The sequence below is a fragment of the Brachypodium distachyon genome, chromosome 1 (genome assembly GCF_000005505.3).
Source record: "Brachypodium distachyon strain Bd21 chromosome 1, Brachypodium_distachyon_v3.0, whole genome shotgun sequence".
NCBI classification, from domain to species: Eukaryota; Viridiplantae; Streptophyta; class Magnoliopsida; order Poales; family Poaceae; genus Brachypodium; species Brachypodium distachyon.
The window spans coordinates 46,880,353-46,900,731 of NC_016131.3; the positions used below are offsets into that span (position 1 = coordinate 46,880,353).

General features: G+C 44.8%; 2 protein-coding genes across 3 annotated transcripts; one reads left to right on the top strand and one right to left on the bottom strand.

The window, feature by feature from the left end:
- Nucleotides 1-314: 314 nt before the first annotated feature.
- LOC100842017 lies at nt 315-2,503 on the bottom strand. The gene is made up of 5 exons (XM_003564199.3): nt 2,288-2,503; nt 2,119-2,192; nt 1,915-2,018; nt 1,696-1,764; nt 315-895 (listed from the first exon to the last, which is right to left on the bottom strand). Exons 1-5 carry the CDS (start codon nt 2,359-2,361, stop codon nt 632-634), a joined length of 585 nt encoding a protein of 194 aa, XP_003564247.1. The 5' UTR covers nt 2,362-2,503; the 3' UTR covers nt 315-631.
- A 109-nt stretch (nt 2,504-2,612) lies between these two features.
- On the top strand, nt 2,613-20,249 carry LOC100839659 (ALBINO3-like protein 2, chloroplastic). Of its 2 annotated transcripts, none has more exons than XR_729682.3 (15): nt 2,613-3,106; nt 3,327-3,433; nt 3,830-3,957; nt 4,203-4,274; nt 4,976-5,077; nt 9,558-9,617; nt 10,224-10,289; nt 11,010-11,057; nt 16,392-16,505; nt 16,717-16,872; nt 16,964-17,019; nt 17,123-17,235; nt 17,335-17,400; nt 17,488-17,597; nt 19,697-20,249. XR_729682.3 is itself a non-coding variant. In XM_010229679.3 (15 exons), the coding sequence occupies exons 1-15, from the start codon at nt 2,652-2,654 to the stop codon at nt 19,833-19,835; spliced, it is 1,797 nt and encodes a 598-aa protein (XP_010227981.1). In that variant the 5' UTR covers nt 2,618-2,651; the 3' UTR covers nt 19,836-20,249. The 2 variants fall into 2 exon arrangements, 1 of the variants encoding a protein (XP_010227981.1); XM_010229679.3 differs by having other exon boundaries at nt 2,618-3,106; nt 17,118-17,235.
- The last annotated feature ends 130 nt before the right edge of the window (nt 20,250-20,379 follow it).

The following is a 20,379-nucleotide window of genomic DNA, read 5'->3' on the forward strand; positions in this document are numbered from 1 at the left end:
TCTCGTCAAGTGCTGCACATATTAGTACGGTCGACTCTACACTGTCAAAATGTCCAAAACAAGTTTAATGAGGTCTAGCTTCAGCTATCACTTAATCATTAATTCACTTTCAATGCCTAAGATACATATAAAATGGATTTTTATAAGCAATATATGCACAAAAAAATCTCAAATTTATTAAAAAAATTGCCTGTCAGCCATGGTGCTGGCTCTTAATTTATATCCCCAGTTTTGGTTGATTGGAAAGTAAACAGGTTAATTTATATCCCCAATGTTGGTCGTCTGTTACTAAAAACTGCAATGAAGAAATGTCAAGTGGAAGAAGTGATACTATATTCAGAAGGAGGCGACGTTCGTAAAACAAAATACCCTGCCATTACAGAGGAACAATGACAAGTTTCACAGCTATTATGTACTTCACAGATTGGCAAGTGCATAGCGGTCATTGCTATGAGCAAAAGTACATCAACATGATGATTGCTGGGCTATTTGACGCTGAATGATATTTTGATCTCCCGTGCTTGAAGTCCAGAAACCATGCTATAGATCAACAAGTAGTATGTGCTAGTCTGAGGGCTGTCGGAAGTTAACCAGGCATCCTCTGGGACAGGTGCTGCATCTGATCTAACCTTTAGATAAATATGCTGTTAAACGCCTCCTCTAATGCTCTCTTCCTACTCAATTCCGCCGTCCAACCACCTGCTCGAGCTCCTCTCTCCGCACGAAGTCTCATGGTCTCCTCGTCATGTCCTTGAAGAGGATCCACGAAACCACCGATTGGTTGCGGGGCCATACCAGTTGGACGAGGCTGATTCAACCCACCAGGAACTGCAGCAGGGGCATACTGGCCTTGAACTCCCGCCCCACCACTGATGCCTTGGGAGCTTCCAGCAGCCTGTTACAATTTGCAGAAGTACCAAAACATTGGCATTTGTACCACAAAGAATATAAAAAGCACCTATGATATATTAAAATACACATCAATGTCAAGTAGCACCTAAGATAGGAAAGCTCTCAAGTTTGTTATAGTTGACATGCAATGATGCAGGTGGCCAAACTGGGTAACAAAAAAGAACTGAATAGAATTAGCGACAAGAAAGTCAAGCAATGGAGTGAACATGATGACAACTTATGTCCCTGAACTTTCGATAACAGTGCCCTGATATGTAGTTAGATAACTAAACAATCAAGGGGATACCTAAAGCTGCAATACATCCACATACAAAATGTTTTAAGGAGATAGGATGATAAAATGAGGATGTGCACGTTCACTGCCAACTGAAAAACGCAATCAGAACATCCAGCCAGGTGTGTTTACCTTTACATCAGCAAACCATCGTTATTGTCAAATGCTGTTATATTTCAGCTAGATTAAAACTTGCAGACAATGTTTGATTACATAAATCCGATAGGATGCAAAGGTGAAAAATCTATTAGGTGGCCCTTCAATATTTAGCATTTTGGTGAGACCATTTATAAAGAAATTTATTAAATTTTAGATATTTAACAACTATCAAGTGTAAAATATTCGTACTGAATATTCTCTACACAGGAAGAGCTGTAATCAACCAAAGGTCAAAACTAATGGAACTGGACATGTAGTACACATCCAACCATCAAACCCTCAAAGTTGTTGTTTTAACGAAATATACTATGATGTACAAAAAGTATTAGAGATTGTTGATATCAACTAACCATATCACTAGGATCAGCCTTCACAGGGATCATTCTGCTTGCTTTAAGTGCCGCAGCAAGATCTTCAGCCTACACAAGAACCACATTGGCCAGAAAAGAGCAATAGCTCTCAATCAGAATCCACAGGTCTCAACAGCGGGTTAGAATATACATGAGAGAGAAAAAGTATTTACAGAAATTTTATTGCATCATCATATACCACAGCAAAGAACAACATACCCTTTTAGCTCGCGACAAGTAAATCTGTTCAGCATTTTCCTGTTGATACCTGGCAATTTTGGATTCAATCGCCTCGACGTCGATTCCTTCTATCAGGTTGAAGGCTTCCAAGAGACGAAATTTGAACTCAGCAATCCTCGACCAAAACCTTACAACTGCTACATCCAAGAATGAGCAGCCTAAAAACAGGGAAGGGCAACTTACTCATATCCTCGACTTCTTCCAGGTAATCGTTGTAATCTTTCAGCGACGGGAAATGGTCCCGCGTCTTGTTGAATCTGATCTCACACCCACACAAAGAATCATAGTCAGCAGTTAACAGCTGGATAGAGAAAATTTCTTCAGAGGAGTTCAGGGTGGAGGGAGTGCCCACATGCTGGCCATCCTCCGGCGGAGGGTCATCTCCTTCGCCCACGCATTCCCTCCACCGCTCCCCGCCACCACCATATCTCCGTCACCGCCGCCGCCGCCGCCGCCGCCACCGCCGACTAGACCGCGAGATTAGTTGCCGTGGAGTCGCGCCGTGGTAAATGAGCTAGGGTTCTGAGTCTTCTGACGGGAAGGGGAAAGGGGAAGAAGCGAAGGCCCGTGGATGCAATTGCAAAACAATGGAGGGGGGTTTCAGGAAAAGAACAGATTTGTGAATCTGGCCGCCCGGTCACGATCAAACGGCTGAGAACAGCGTATGCCTGTGGCTTCAGATCTTCTTGTTCCTCTTGCGGTCCACGTCAACAGCAATGGCGGCGCTTCCGCTTCGCCTCCTCGGCCGCCTCGGCGGCGTCGGTCGCCGTGGCCGCCTACCGCCGCCGCTCGCTGCTCTCGCGCACCTCTCTGTCCCCTCCCACCAAAGCCCTGACCGCCAGATTCCCTCTCCTGCTCCCCCGCTCCCTTTCCCCACCCTTGTTCTCCCTTTCGCGGTGCCCGCGCGAAGCTTCTCCTGGTACTCCCGCTCCCCCTCCGGTCCCACCACAGCCGCCGCGGAGGCTCACGTTGACGAGGACGCGCGCAACGAGACTGAAAGCGTTTGCCTGGATGATGTGAGTGCCACTCATTACGGGGAAGGGCTCGCCGGCGCGGCGGATGCTGCTGTGGTAGTGGCCGACGGTGGCGATGGAGGGGGCATGACGGATTTGGCTATGGGCGCGTTGGTTGACGTCCTCGACGGATTCCATAGTCTCACCGGACTACCATGGTAGGCATTCTGTGGGTGAAAAGCATGCAGATTTTCCGTTACTGCTGCTGCCGCCGCTGCAGCGGACATTAATTCAAACTTAGTAGGTTTGATTTGTCAATTCTCATGCACTTACATGCCTCCTCTGTGGTATTTGCAGTTCTGACTTGTTACCCGCTTGACTTAACAGTGTTCCCTCTTGATTTGACACTATGAACGTAAACACTAATTTTCATTTCAGGTGGATAACAATCTCCTTCTCAACTGTGGCCATGCGACTATCGATACTCCCTGTCCTCATGTTACAACTTCAGAAGACTGCCAAAATTGGCCAACTATTTCGACAATGTAAGCTCTGCAAGCTGCTCACTATCCTTTATTGTATTAAAATGTTTGATATTGGATTAATGTCTATCATTAAATTATTCTTAAATTTCTATTCCCTCCGTCCATATTAACTGACTTTCTATGACATGTATCTGGACGCTTTTTTGGCATAGATACATTCATATTTGGGAAAATTTGAGTCACTTAATATGGGACGGAGGGAGTAGATTTTATAGTACTTACCATCTATTAAAATTAATCCATGGGGGAATATCCCATCCAGAAGCCTAGCTATTCTTTAAGTCAAAATGTTTATTTTAGATGAGCCTGAGCCTATTCTATTGTTGTCTCATTTAATCTAGATTCCCTTTTTTTTTATCTGTTTCTGATTCTACTCTCATATATCTCCTTTTAAAGTGCCCCCTCCATTACCCCCTCCTCTATCAGGAAGGAGTTTTCGTGATCAATACTCTCTTTTCCAGAAGAAAAGGCGAGAGCTCGGTTGCCCCTCCTTCCTTTGGAATCTTGCCTACTTTTCAGTTCAGGTAATGACAAAAATCTTTATGATAAGATCTGCTATCATTCACAATGTCACATGGTCTGACGAGTTATTAGTCTTACATTAAAATCAAAATTCATTTTGCAAAGTATTTCTTATATTGTTTCTTATTCTTAATATCTTTTCCCCCTATCCGTTGTTTGAATAGCATTTAAAAGCGCACTCGACACCAACTAGTCCTGCGCTTTCTTGTTATCGTCTCTCCACTCAGGTTTTTGTTCGTATATGCAGTTCCCTTGCTTTATACTGTGGATCTCAAGCATCAGGAGTATGTGTGTTAATAATCACCCTGGATTAGATAATGTATGTTCAAGGTATCTCTGTACTCAGTTAACTTGTTGCATTCATTCCAATAGTCCGAAGTTTCCTGAAAAGAGTATGGCCTTTGAAGCTCTTGGTGTTGCAAGTTGTAGCTATTCATCGATACACCATTTTCTGTTTTACAGGCACTAGCACAGTGCCCGTGTGTTGCCATGGATAAAAAAAGATACATTACATGTTTGAGAAAAATGTCGTATGATCATCTATTATCTTAGATCATACAATTCATATTTATTCTCATCTCAATGATATGTGTGTAATCAATAACTGATGCAGTTCGAAGGTGATAGACTGCTGCCACCAATTGAGTCTTTTATAGGATTAAAGATTTCTGAGCTATGCTCACTTTAGTAATTTGCAACTGAAAATTCTGTTACAGAGATAATAATTGCAGTCTTGATCCAATGTATGTACTGAACACAAAAGGTACATTACTGATAAGTGAGAAAAATTGATATTTTCTGTGTTCGTATAGGAAGTTGTAGAAATTTGTTGACAAAGGTGATGTTTCTTGTGGCAAAAGAGCCAAAATTATTCCATCTTCATTAGTCAGATACACTGGGTAGTGGTAAATGTTCAAGGTTTCTGGTTCTTCATGTGTACATATATTCATATTTGACGAGTTAATTTTGTTTCACTCAATTTAATTTTACCTTCTGTTGATATTCTTGACAACTATACAGGGCGGCGTTCTGTGGTTTCATAACTTGACCGAGTTTTCGCATGGTGCCTTAGGCCCCGTTTTTCCTATCTTAGTTGCTGGACTCCATTATTTAAATATGCAGGTACTCAACTGCTCTGTATCCAGTTTTTGTTTTACCAGAATTCGCTTACTATTTTCCCTTTTTAGCATATTACCTTTTATTATGTCAGTTTAGTGCCTGGCTAACTCACAGATGTTCCCTATCTGTGACGCCCCGTTACCTCTGACAGAGTCAGCGTAACGGAAGGATCGCCACGTATAGAGTTGCGCCAAGATCAACTTGAGAAAACAGTAGCATGTACAAATAGGAACCTTCACTGTTTGCAGACGGTGCCTTATTACAATGACACTCGAAGTGTCTTCAAAGTCTTACTACGGCAAGAGATGCCTCTAATCTATATATTATTAGGCCATCTTGACCTACCCTCCTGGTGGTGTATGCAACATAGTCTTCACCAGTGGCGTCCTCATACTCATACTAAGTTTCATAGCAAGGACCGGACTCATCATAAGTACCAGCCTCCACCTCTTCGGGGCCCACCAAGATCATTGGTTCTGAAAACCACATAAGAAGCAAGGCTTAGTACATATGAAAATACATACTCCGCAAGTCGCCGGAAAGGATTATGCATGAGTTAACCTTGACAACCACCAAGCTGTCGGACCAAAAATAATTGTTTTAGTAATAAACAATTTTTCGAATTTTGCTGAAAACCATATTTTATTTGAAAAATCTACTGGCGACAGATCGACGTGGGATCTTACATCCTGTGTTAGAGGAAAATCCACAGGGCGCACTTCCAAATCCGGAAGCTAGGAGTGATATCACATTTGACTCTGATCAGAGGTGTACTGCTTTGCCCATAGCATCACTTGGTCAATCCTCGTCGGTTCACTAATCATCTGCACACGACTAGACCAAGGAACCAGAACCAAAACCAGCCCGTACACTATCTCTGCTTCGCCACCTTGCCTTACGTAGGCCCGCAGGTCGAGACCCCTGCCCGGTAGGTCCCGCCCTAGGGTGTTTGCACCTACCTGGATACAACCACCTTCTCACCCGGGCAGAGGCAACTACTTGGCGTGGTTCGGCTCAGCCTGTCCCATTCCAGGTCTATGGTCAGTACGGTTTGCGCCACTTTTGAAGTAAGCGCCAGTTGGTTTGTCCTTATATGATATCCCTATGTAGGAGATCTCCGGCTTTCCATCAACCCTATCTGGGTTGCTCTACTCTCGAGCCCCCTACCACCGAATATACTCTAGCCGTAACCCTGTTCGGGCGGCATACCTAGTACCGACCATACTAGTGGATCTTCCTGATCCACATAAATATTTTTAATATTTATAAATCTTATTTTTGGTGGCATGCATAAATTTTGAAATAAGGTGAATCTCATAAAAATCATCTTCGAAGACATGTTCAAAGGATGGGACTTGCCTGGTAGCGCTCCAGTCAACTCGGAAACACAGTCCGGGTGTCCTACTTGTCCGGAGTCAACTCCTAATATTTAATTCATAAACATACTTAAAACTTTCCTAATAATAATTGTAATAAATAAAACAAGTCAAGACAATCATGCATTCATGGTGTTAGATTTTCTAAGCTAATCATACATTGGCATGTCCTAGTGTAGAGATGACAAAAGTGATGCATGTATGTGCTTTGGTGTGTGCTAGCGTGCAAGTAGCAAGTAGTACTTCTCTTGTGATCCTATCCATCGAGCTGGTTTTTTTTACCCGCAAAATACCTCTTTTATTCATTTGAAACTAGAGTTAGATCCTCAATAAGGAGAGGTACAATGCTAAGGGGGGGATTAGAGAACCAAGAGCTAATGGCTGATATTTTGCCAGCTGAGCTAATTCATGGGCAACCCTATTTGATTCACGGCAACAATGACCGATATCAAATTGGACAAACTTTTCAAGGAGGCTAAAACACTCATAAATTGCCGTAGAAGCACCAAGGGGTTGGGAGGCCGCCGAGAGAGCTTGCACAACATCCGTCGAGTCGGAATTGATCAGGACGCGAGAACAGCCAGCTAAGACTGCTAGTTCCAAGCCAATCTTTACATCATAAGCTTCAGCGGCTTCGACATCCGCAATGAAGTCCATCTTCCAATTTGTGGCTGCGACAAAGGTACAGGAGCTATTAAAAGCTAGGCTAGTGGACCGAGCACCCCTGCCCCTTTTCTTTCTTAGCACGCGGACACTCCTTCCCCCCTCTCTCTCTCACACACACACCACGCCGCCACCTCCACCCTCATCTCCCGCATCCGGCCACGCCTGGCCATGCTGAAGCTAGTTCTGGGCTCCTCTCCCTCCTCGTCTAAAGCCCTAGGTTAATTTCTACAAACCGCCACCAATCCATCCCGAAATCGAAAACCCTAGTTCTTGGGGCTACCATGGCCGCCTCTCTCGGGTCCGACAAGGCCAACCTTGTTGTCTCCCCGGGACCACGACGCTTCTTCCCCTGCTAGTCGTCTACACACGCGGAGCTACAATAAGGAAGTGCGACGGCTTCATGGTGCCGTCGCTGGCGACGTCGAAGCTGGGGTCATACCTCCTCTCCAGCTCGTCGGTGTTGGGACAGGCCGTCCGGCGTGCGTGGCCGAAGCCGACGACTACCACCACACTACTGCTAACTACTTAAAAAGTCAAGTTTCTCTCTCTCTCTGACAGTAATTTCTAGGGTTGTGTATGTGCACGTGCGAGATTGGATTCAGGTGACTGATTTGTGTGTGAACAATTAAAATGGTGATTAGACTAGCAGGGTGAGATGTGTTCTAATTCTAAATATTAGCAAAATGAGAATACTTGTACATAGAGCATATGGGTTCAATTACCAAGCTTAGCCAGAATATTAGATTAGACAATCTAGTAAACACCATTGGTATCATTTAAATGAAACTATTAGTGTTCTAATGTGCCATTATATCTAAGTGTGCAATTTTAATCAACAAGCAGAGGCACACTCCTTTGCATCAAAGAAAAGCTCAGTACACAGGAAGTCCTTTTAATTTTACATTCCAGCCCTTGGGCAGAATCTTAGCACCTAAGGAACCCTCAAGTGCGCGCAGCTGCATGAGTGCCATTTGTGACTTGATGGTTCCCATTTGTCACTCAGCCAAGTAGCTTCAAGGCAAGTGTGTGCCATGCATCTAAGCCATACAACACCTGTCAACACCACACAGTACACTACCCACTATAAATAGCAACTTCTTCCTTTTACTGTTGTTCTTTTCCACCGACCACCACAATCACTCTTCACCTTCCTGTGTACTGAGCTTTTCTTTGATGCAAAGGAGTGTGCCTCTGCTTGTTGATTAAAATTGCACACTTAGATATAATGGCACATTAGAACACTAATAGTTTCGTTTAAATGATACCAATGGTGTTTACTAGATTGTCTAATCTAATATTCTGGGCTAAGCTTGGTAATTGAACCCATATGCTCTATGTACAAGTATTCTCATTTTGCTAATATTTAGAATTAGAACACATCTCACCCTGCTAGTCTAATCACCATTTCAATTGTTCACACACAAATCAGTCACCTGAATCGAATCTCGCACATGCACATACACAACACTAGAAATTACTGTCACAGACAGAGAGAGCTTAGCAGTAGTGTGTGGTGGTAGTCGTCGGCCTCGGCCACGCACGCCGGACCGCCTGTCCCAACGCCGACGAGCTGGGGAGGAGGTGTGACCCCAGCTTAGCAGTCGCCGGCGACGGCGCCATGAATCCGTCGCACTTCCTTGTTGTTGTAGCTCCGTGTGTGTAGACGACTAGTAGGGGAAGAAGCGTCGTGGTCGCGGGGCGGGGAGAAGACGAGGATGGCCTCGCCGGACCCGAGAGGCGGCCATGGTAGCCCCAAGAACTAGGGTTTTCGATTTCAGGATGGATTGGTGGCAGTTTCTAGAAATTAACCTAGGTCTTTAGACGAGGGAGAGAGGAGCCCGGAACTTGCCTGAGCATGGCCGGATGCGGGAGATGAGGAGGGTGGAGGCGGTGGCGTGGTGTGCTCGGGAGTTGTTGGTTTGCATTTTGTGATTATTAATTTGAAGTTTTGCATGTATCCATTTGTTATTTTATCTTGAGATTAAGTCAGCATGTCTTGTGATGATGGATACTCAAGTTTACAAGTCCATCTGATCTAAATACCTGGAGTGTAGCTTTGAACTCATGTTTGTAAATTGAGCTATTGTGGTTAGGGCTTTAAATAGTGTTTGTGCTGATCAGAAGTTGGTAGTTTTTTGTTTTTTTATTGGTTCCTTATAGTCTTTGGTCTGTTAGTGGAGGGACCACGGTATCGAAGTTCAAGAGATCAATGCTCCAGTTAGTTGCCCTAAAACTAAAGTAGCAATCTGTTAATTGTTTTTGTATGTTTCCGGATGCACTTTCTTGGGTTATTCACAAACTATCTTCTGGTAAAAGTTGAAAGATTGTCTGTTCCTTTTGTTTCTAACTGGCTGAGAACACTACTTTATATATTTCGGTAAAGCTACGATTTGGTGTCTATTTGCAGTAAATTATATTGACTGGTTTCTTGCCTTCCTCAGATTTCCTTCCAGACAAGCCAGACCAAGCACTATCCTGGAGTTTTAGCCTTGCTAGCAAAGGCATGTTCCTGAAACCAATGGCATATTGGATACAAGTTGCTAGTTGTCACAAGTTACCTGTAATTACTCGCATAACTGGATTATTACTAATATTGTGTGTGGAGAACATGAATGAATGTCAACTCACTCGGCAAACTATAACTTTGATCAGTTCATTGTCAATCACTAGCACTGATGGATTTATGCATTTGTGTGGTTTAGGTCGGCGGTAATATTAAGAATATACTCTACATATTATATGTGTGTGGTTAGATTGCACAGGGTTGAAATATTTGGCCCCGCGCTGTCAAATGGCATAATTGTTCTAGTTGCATGATCAATGCTCTGCTGATCTACTATGGTTATTTTTTTTTGTTTGATATAGTAGAAGCTATGATCCTACCGGCTATGCCTGCTACCTACGAAGATGTGTAAAACCTTGCTTATGCATGGACTTTGTTTGGTGCTCCATTGCTATTACCTTGCTATCTGCAATAGCACATTAGTTTTTCTTCGTTTAGAGAATTTTCTCAGCAAAATTCCATTTAAATGCCCATAAATATAATTCCAAGATGATGTTATGTGTATCTTCATTCTTTTTATGTTCTGAATTTTCCTTGTTTGCAGTACTACAAGATGTACCTTGACATTCTGTCTATTCCCTTGTTTCTTATCGCATATGTGGTCCCTCAGGTCAGTTCTTTCTGATTTGTGTTTTATTTGGTTATAGATTAGTATTATGAACATTAGATATGACAAATTCTAGAAAATTATGTAGCTAGGAGGGAGGGTGGGGAAATTATGTTTGAAGTTCATAACTAGTGCAGATGTTCGGTGTTTGCTAAGATTTGCAGTAACGTGTGAGGGAGGGAGGGAGATATTTGGTGTTTGTAAGATCTGCAGTAACATTCCCTTCCGTGTTACTCCCTCCGTCCCATATTAATTGACTCAAATTTGCCCAAATATGGATGTATCTATGTCTAAAAAGCGTCTAGATACATGTAATGGAAAGTCACTTGTGCTGTCACTGGAAAACTGGGTCGGAGGGAGTACCTGTTTGGCATATTGCTCTGCAATGCTGAAAAGTTCCTCCACTTATTCCTACTTGTGCTGTCACTGGCAAACTGGGTTCCATTAAATATCTTATTGAGCCGTAGACAGCTCAATTCGTTTGAAGTAATCAAAGTCCTTGGAGCAGAGCTTGAAGCTAATGTTAAGATGTTGTTCTATAAGATACGATCAAACTCATTTACTTCAATTGTTCAATAGAAGATGTTTTATTATCTTAAACAGAATCATGCATCATTATCTGACTGTGGAAGAAGAATCATTATTCAATACAGTTTTGTATCATTCCGGTCGCAGTTCAGATAGTGATGCATTCTATTTACCCATACTATCTTTGATTTGCAGGGGTGCCTGATCTACTGGACTACCAATGGTTTATTTACTGTAGCTCAGGTCAGCTGTAGTTCTCCAGTTCTGTAGTTCTGTTATGAAAGCCATTTCTTTGTCAACATGGGATATTGCTGCACCAGTTTTTTGAGGAACTCCATGCTTACATATATGTAGCTACGTACATGTTTGTTTCCCTTTGCTAAACGCAAGGAGAACTTGCAAGGGCCCGCCAGTAGTTTTTTGTATTCTTTCTTTTAGAGGTGGAAATAGAGTTATACGGTAGGGACTAATTTTACACCTTATGTGGAAAAAAGAATAACATGGGTCATAATCTGGTATAATTCTCTCATTTCTTTTGGCCAATTTGCTGCTGGTCCAAATATATTCCAGAATCTGTGATGTAGCCATGTGCCCATGTGTACATAGCTACAGTGGTAGATTTTTTGTTGATACTACTGTTCCAGTATTCAATATAACGGTCAGATAGGTTCTTGTCTATTTTAGCTAAACAAACTTTATTTGATGAAGTCAACATTACGGCTTTTTGCTTTGAGATAAGTCCATATTAGAGCATGTTACTGCAGATCTTACAGACGTTTGGGGGGCTGGCTGGGTTTTTCGGCGCTGGCGCCCCCATATGGTGTTTGGGGGGGGGGGGATGCTCTTACTCCCTCCATTCCAAAAAGAGGGCGTACAACTTTGTGCACAAAGACCAATGCAGTGATTTGCTGGGTACTCCAACTTGGTCCCTTTTGCCCCTCTCGTCACGTGCTGGCTGCGTTGTCCAGCCCCGCACGCAATCTCCTCTAGGCTCTGGCTGTGTTGTCCAGTCCCGCATGCAAACAATTAATCCCCACCATGCCGTGCGGTCGTTGCTTGCCCACGTCCGCCCAGGTCCCCATGATCCCAGGTCCCAGCTCCCCACCTCCTTGCGTGGCCATGCTCACCGGTCACCATTGCGTCTTTTCTAGAGCTGCAGAACGAGGAGAGGATGATGTCGGGCATGGAGCTGTGGGCAACAACGATCAGGATAATCGTGGGAGGCTTGGAGCCTCTTGCCAGGCTCGTAGTTGCACGTCAGCTGCGGGAATTGATGGAGTTCTTGGGTTGCCGGCCGCGGTAGCCCACCGCTCTAGCACGTTGGACGCGACAACTGACGGCTCAACCCGCTGAGTCCATGCGTGCCACCGCCGTGTCCGTGCTGAGCCCGCGCATGTCGGTGTCGAGCCTGCTCAGCTCGTCATGGTCGTGCAAGCATGTCAATGCCGAAAACACGCACGCCGGCATCGAGCTTGCTGCACACGTTGCTGAGCCCGCCCTGCTCGTCGCTCAGCATGTCCTGCCCACACGTGTCGCCGAGCCTGTGCACGCCGTCGCCAAGCTCGCCGCACGCCCCGTCACTGAGGCCGCGCATGCCGTGGTCGAGCTTTGCCGGGTGTTTCGCCGAGCCCCCGCGTGTCGTCGCCGAGCTCGCCAAGCGCCCGACGCCTTCTCTCTTCCTGCTGGTGCGAGCAAGTCCTCTGATGGGCTCTGTGTCGGCCATAAAGAAAAGAAACCAAACAGGAAGAAGAAAGGGGATCTTCAGATCAAGACATAGTAGACGATGGGAAGGAGATTTCTTGGGCTCGGAGGTCACAGCTGGATCCTGGATGTGGGCAGGAGGAGGAAGAGGAGAGGGCGCTGATTTCTTGGGCACTGTGGTGTTTCTTTTACCGAGACGGTGGAGTATTCTGGAGGAGATGTGAAGCGACCGCCCCCATAAAAGGGTTCGATCTCTGTGCTTAAGTGCTAGTCCCTGGATCGACTCACTAGCACACACAGTTTCAAGATGTAATATCCTAGAACAAAGGTCTCAATATTACAACGCAATATCCAGAATTTAAGAGTACTTACAAACTCACATAACCCCATGGGTTAGCTGGAATTAAAACGAAAAGTTCAATAGCGGAAAGCGAAGATACAAAAGGCACATGAACACCACAGTGGTAGCGTGTTGGAATGTAGGCTCGCAACCCAAAGACCAGAACGTACCCTTACTCTTCGTCAGAACTTCCTGCATCACTAAACGATGCAGCCACTAGGGTCAATACATTGAATGTATTGGCAAGATCACTAATAATTATATCAGAACCTACCAAGTACATGCATAATCTGGCAAGGTGGAGTTCAGGCTATTTGCATAAAAGCATCTTTGTTTCATCCTATCATTTTAAACAAAATAGTTTTATCACTATTGGACATGGGGTAGACACACCCATGCTCTATTAAACTAAGGACACCGGATAGACATCAACGAGTGCTCCTTTCCCAAGTTCAAACCATTCATTTTAATTTAAGAAATTAGAGTGAGTGAGACTTTCCTTACAGCTCCACTATCCAGTTGCTCATAATTGTCCATGACCGGGGACACGGCTAAGTACTTAGTCTGACACTCTCGAGAGGTTGTACACATTCCTACAAGAAATCGACGTGTTAATCCCTTGCTGTCCTCAGGGTTGAGTAGCAACGGCATCGATTACAAGACTTTCAGAAGTCATTCCCCAGACCACGGAAGAATCACGCTCCCCCTACACAAGCTACCTCAGTACAATTCTCTGGACCTGGGTTCAAAACAACTTACTCAATCCCGCCAGAGCCCATTTAGCATGTGGTTGTACTGGAAGCTACTAAATAGGAAACTAGTCCAGTCTCGGTTACCCCAGGTGGCATTCCACATTTGCGACGCAGGCGCTCCCATAAACATGGAGAGACGACTCATAGAAATGGACCCATAAAAATGGACCTGACATCGCATAACATCTAAAACCTCAAAGCCGTCCACCCAGGATGGTTCATTGAATTAATTGTTTTGCCGTACTCTAATAAAACATCTCATTTCCATAAACATAACATTATCATAATGTAGTAATTTCCCCCACGATACTACCATAGCTTAGCATTCAACTACAATCGATGGCAAATTGGTAGCAAGGTAATCGCAAGGGTAGCACTATACTACTTGCGATTTATAGCTAGCATAGAGGTACAAATAATATTCCTAATGCAACTAACAAAACAACTAGTGCATACTAAAAAAAATATTTAGGAGATGATCAAAGTGAACTTGCCTTGTCCAAGGTTGTGGTAGTTCTCGCACTCTTCGCAACAACAAAGTTCACAATCCACACAATTTAAAATAAAAGAATACACACACATATAAACATGCTATTCAATACAAAAACATGCCATGATGCAATAGTCATGAGGATGCACACTTAGGTTGGTTCTAAACTTAACAAGTTTAGTTTCTGTTTTACAGAGCTCCACAAAAGGTTTGGATAGATTATACACTAATAAGCAAATGCTTCCTTGTACAAAACAAAGGTGAGTTTTAATTAAAAGTTTATTTGATTTTTTTTATAAGGCATGGTGCAAGATTAATTTGGTATGGCAATATTATTTACAAAATAATTTCCCCTTTGGGCCTAATGGACAGAGTATACTCAAAACATTTTTCAACATGCTAACATGTTCAAAACTAGTTTGAAACAATTCATATGAATTTTAGACCATAATTAAGCATTCTGCAACTTGGTTCTGTTAAAGTTGTTCAAAGTCAAAATTAAACTATGCCAAAAGATTCTACATGCTGTGAGGATTCCAGAAAGGTATAGAACTTTAAATTTGGTCAAACGGTTTAAAAGATATGATGATTTGAAGTTTTAGGGGCTTTTCTGCAAAACTGTCATTTAATTCGGCCGGGAATTAAGATTTAATTTTTAACCGTGACACGTGGCTCAACGTGGTTGGACGGTACCGGTTCGGGTTAAAAAATCTAATCTAGACCGTAGATCCAGATCGGACTGATGGGAAGGGGTCAGGGCTCACCGGCGGCTAGGGTTTTGGCCGGAGACGGGGAAGACGGCGGTGGTTCCGGCGGGTCCTCGGGCTTGGGAAGAGGCCTACGGGGTGCGGTTCGTCGAGGTGAAGAAGATGGCGGCGGCGGTTCTCCTCGGGGCGGTCGGAAACAAGCGGCTCAAGCTCGGAACGGCGGCGGCGGCGGCGGTGAGCTCCTCGGTCGATGGCGACGGGGGGGGGGGGGGGGGGGCTACGGTGCAACAAAAAGAAAACCAATCGCGTCAAAAAGTGCGCAAGGAAGAGAAGAAGGAAAAGGGCTCGGGCATTAGGACGTTTACTCACGGGTTGGCCGGCGGCGACGAGAAGAACGGCGGCGGCGGTGGCTAGCTCCGGCGAGAAATTGGGGCGGTTTCGGGGCGTAATCGAGTGAGAGCGAAGGGTGAAAAGAAGGAGTGGGTCGAGGGCTTCAATCCGACGCGCTTGGTTTGGAAGATGGGGCTGCGTGTGCGGAGAAAACGGAGGTGGCGTCGTGGGCGTGGACTCGGGTCGTGGCCGGAGAAATCAGGGGTGGCGGTTGGAGAAGAAGACCCTGACGGTGGGTCCCACCCGTCAGCGTCGGCGGCTCGGGCGCGCGCGCGGGCTGGGCTGCGGCCTGGTGTGGTCGGGCGCGCTAGATAAGTGGGCCGGTTCGGCCCATTTGGCCGGCCCGGCCGTTGTTCTCTTTTGTTTTCCTTTTTCTTTTTCTTTTTTTTGTTTTTGAACACCAATTTTGATTCAAAGCTCCAATTCAAACCAAATAAAATGCAATTTTTTTTGTAAAATCATACTTTCATATGATTCAACTTTTGGGACAAGAATTCCCTCAAAATAAAACATTTAAAAATACTTTTGCCTAGAAATTAGCCTTTAGGGCTTTTTAGCTATTAAAATAATTAGTGTTTCAAATCAAAATCAAATGCCAAGATATGGGGTAACTTTATAACTGCACTAAACCCCGTTTTATGCCAAAACCCTCATGGGTTAAAATGCAATTAACCAAAAGCAAGATGAAAGCCAGATTCAAATAAAAGCACTTTTGTTAACGGGTTTTTCTGAGTTAAACTTTAGGGTTTTAAATGTGATTAAATGCAAAGGTGACATGATGCTTATGAAATGCAATGCATATGAAGGGTTTTGAAAATTGGGATGTTACAAGATGGAACGATAGGCAGATAGGGGTATTTCAGGGAGAGCACATCAGAAAAATGGAGCACGCGTTCCTTTCCGGAATTCTGGTCGAAAACTTATGCGCCCTCCTTTCCAGAACGGAGGGAGAACCCTATACAAACCACAAAGTTTAGATTACCCCCCCCCCCCCCCTCAACTTCAATACCGGTTAGAACACAACCTCGAACTATTCATACCGTTTAAACTACCCCCCTCACATAATCAAAAGATGGTTTTCACATATATGGCAGGTTTTGACCGAGTCAACTAATGTCTTTTCATTCCAGAAAATTCTGAAAAAACGGAGAAAATCATTTTTATTCTAGTTCTAACATTTAAATGATAAAAATGCAGCAATTGTACCTCAGACCCGGTGTTATCCGCAAGATGTTTGGATTGCCTGATATTGGAGCTCGCGCTGGTAATACAGCATTTAGATCTCCTCTCGAGGGTCAGGAGATGATCCAGGTAAAACCGTCCGAAGTATTTAGTGTTCTAACATCGACTGTGCTATGCAGTATGTGTAATTGCCATCATGCTAATCTAACTATTGATTCATTAGTTTCCCATCCACTTCCATCTCAGCTAGAACACATTATTGTATTTATTCTTCTTCTTGAGCATATGCCTGTTTATCTGCTGAAGTTTGGTTTATTCTCTGGTGTAATCAAATTTGCAGCGGTGGCCCCGTGGAGAATTCCGCATGCAGTCTAGATTAGGATCATCTGATAATGGAACTACCAGTGAGAATATGACTCCAAAATTTATGTTTGAGAGTAGTACGATAATGGAAGGAGATGTATCTGAGGCCAGCACACCTGAGGATCTTCTCGAGGTATGAATGACTGCAATGTACAGAAACTTTGTCATGGAATATTATTTTGTCATTGATTCTGAAGCATATATCTGTCTTTTTTTTGTAACAGCAAGCATTACAACATTTGGAAAATGGCTGCCAAGATCAAGCTATCCCACTTATAAGGTAAGTTGGTATAATCTGTATCTAGTCGCTTCTTCTTCAGTTGGCTAGCATCTACATCTGCAAACAGTAGAAGTTGGTGAACAATCTTTTGCCTACAGAACAGCAATAGAGAAAAACCCAGATCTATCTACATCTTTGATTGCAATGGCACAGACCTTCTACTCAAAAATGTTGTTTTCTGAAGCCTCCTTGTGTTATGAACATGCTATACCACAGGTCTGTTATAATCGCATATGTTCTTTGGTACTTTGAAGGAGTCAGTATAATGATTATAACGTGCAGTCATAAAAAAAATTATTGCTCTCTGTTGTGTAGATGAAAGAACAGGATCCTCTCATTGTGCTTGCACATTTCGGTGCAGGTCTTTCTTGTAGAAAGCAGGTACAATAATATTCCATTCTGCCCTGTTTTTTAAACCAATGGGAATAACAGCAAATAATGTAAGCACTCCATCATTTCCTATTGAAGGGTGATAATGAGGCCGCAATTGAACACCTGCAAAGATTAGCAGAGCTCAAGGAGCCAGAATTAATGATGAACAAAGCATGCTATTTCCGTGGTATCATTGTTCTAGGAAGGTAAACAACCCCTTCTCAGGTCATTTTATCAACATAGTCCTGTGGGGAACGGAGCATGAATGCTTGCCAGTTCTCCATTTTGCACTGCATCTTTCATGTGTTTTGTAAGCAGCATAATTGTGTGTGCATGCATAAATTCACCTGTTGTGTCTGGTTTAAACACTTAATGTACTTATATTGTGTCAGACTGTCAGCTGCATGTAGGCAACTTAGTGATGTAGTTTAATTCCACTGATATCTACTTGTAGCTAACTTTTGTAACTTAGTTAAACTCCACTGCTATCTGTGAACCTAACCTAACTTAGAGGGTGTATTTGTACCTTGCTAAGAATTAAGGTCGGTCAAAAGTATGCAAGGTAGTGGAAAAGACCAGATCAGCCTTGCACGCGTTCCGGGGGGCGTAACAGCCCCCGTTGCCCGGGAGCAAAACTGCTCGAGGGCCGTGGCAGGGACGCGGTGATGGGCTGAAGCGGGCGGCGGGCGCCGGCACCGGCGCCATCACAGCGTCCTCGCAACGACCCGCGCCCGAAATAAGGCTCTCTCAAGGGGAATGCGGCTGGGACACTATGATAGTGCACCCGTCGGCAGAAGGCACTGATGGCATGCACTACCATAGAGTCTCTGCGGCAGCCCCTGCTCCTTGCGGAGGTGTCTTATGGAGGGACGCGGCAAGGGCACTGCGGCAATGCACCCCGTCAGCGCCGGACGCTGATGGGATGCACCACCACAGTGCCTCCGCGGCGACCCTCACCCAGGAGCCACCCGCTTGAGGAGGCACGGCAGGAGCACGGCGGCAGTGCACCCGTCGGCGCAGAACGCTGATGGCATGCACTACCACCGTGCCTCTGCGACGCCCCCCTGGGGCGGGCTCGATGGGGTGATGCGGCAAGGGCGCGATGGCAGTGCACCCGTCAGCGCTAAGCGCTGATGGAATGTACCACCATCGCGCCTCCGTGGCACCGCCCGCCTTAACGGCCCCTTACTCGGCTTCGCTCTGAGCCGTTCCGTGGCTGGGGCGCACCTTTTATAGGCGCGGGAGGGGGGTTTGCCACCGCGCGCGACGGATCCGCGCAGCATCCGTGGCACCTCTTCCTTGAAACGCGGTACAGTCTCCGCCACCATGCATGCCAGGCAACTGTGGTACACGTGGCGGCGCCCTCCCTGGTCAGAAGCCTCAGAGTGCGGTGAGTCTCTTGTGTTGCGGTCGTCCCGCACCACAAGGCACCGGTGCATGCCGCGACCCGTGGGCAGCCCACGGGCATCACAGTGCACAAGATTCCACCCCTTTCCTGCAGGTTAGATTCTTACCAGGCCCGAGGCGCTGCAATTTTTTTTCGAAATTCATGAAAATACACAAAGCAACACGGACAAACTCCTCCTGCCTCCCAGCCCCCGGGCACAAAGGGGTCGATGCCAAACTTGGATGTGAGCATTTCATTTCCCAGGCACAGCGACTGTGCGGTGCACGTTGCGGGGAGCCCGGCAACTGCATGTCTAGTGATGCACGTTGCGGGAAGCCCGGCAACTGCATGTCCAGTGATGCACGTTGCGGGAAGCCCGGCAACTGCATGTCCCGTGCCGGAACGATCCGGCAACGGGTTTATGTTTTCGAGGCTCCAACAGCCATGTATGCACTGGCTGAAATTATTTCCAACTGCAGCTTTACGCCATTATTGCAGCTTCCGAGGAGACTTCGTTCCAGCCATGTATGCACTGGCTGAAATTATTTCCAACTACAGCTTTACGCCATTATTGCAGCTTCCGAGGAGACTTCGTTCCACCACAGAAGTGTTGCATCTTTTTCACGCCAGCCAATTTATCTCTTGCTTCCTTTCTCCCTCTACACTTGCCGTACTATGCATGTATGTCAACCATGATGTTCACTGTGAGTGGAGGAAAAGCCGCAGAGGGGTAGAACAGAAGGGAAGACTTCATACCAGCTTCCATGCTTGTATATGCCCTCTATAACAAAGAACGGGAGCTAGAATTTTTGTGCTCTGTAATATGAAGTGGAGTTTATCATTTTTTTTCACCCCTTCGCTTTTGGAAGAGAAACCTGATTGCTTATTCTAACTGAAGTCACTGACATTTGTTTGCAGTATACTATCGAATGAAGGTCGGAAATCTGAAGCCGCCAAATACCTGCGACTAGCTCTTGCTTATGATCCTGCTGCTGAGAGACTTTTGAAGGAATGTGAGGAAGCAGTGGAAGATCAACCAAAGTCAGCAGAACATTGAACCACCAGACCTGAAAAAGACAATGAGACAGGCAGAACAGAGGCAGATGTACTGCTGTCTTTTTTTCAACATCAACACAAAGGTTTGCTTGTCACTTCAAATTTTGATTTCCTATCGACAATTTTATTCCATCATTGGAGATTGTAAAATATACTCAAGAAGAAATTTGAAGTCAGACAGTGGCAGTGAACCAATGTACTCAATCCCTTGGAGGTCTTGCCACTGATGTATTCTGATATATAGGCGCTTCCAGTTTTGTAAAGTGACTGATGTATTCTCATATATACATGTTATGGTATGTTGATGCAACAATATGTTCAGATTTCTTTGAATCTGAGATACTGTTGGAGATCTCAGTTCCTATTTCGTTTGGATTATATTGGCATTGCCAGAAGAAAGTGGAGTTTGATTGCAGTCTGACGATTCTGATTCAATTCAGTATGATGAACTACGTGGAAATAGTCTACTGTGGACCTAGTACTTTCTATATATTTACCATGACTGAGTTGTGCTAGCTTTCAGGCACAACTTTGAGCCACACAAA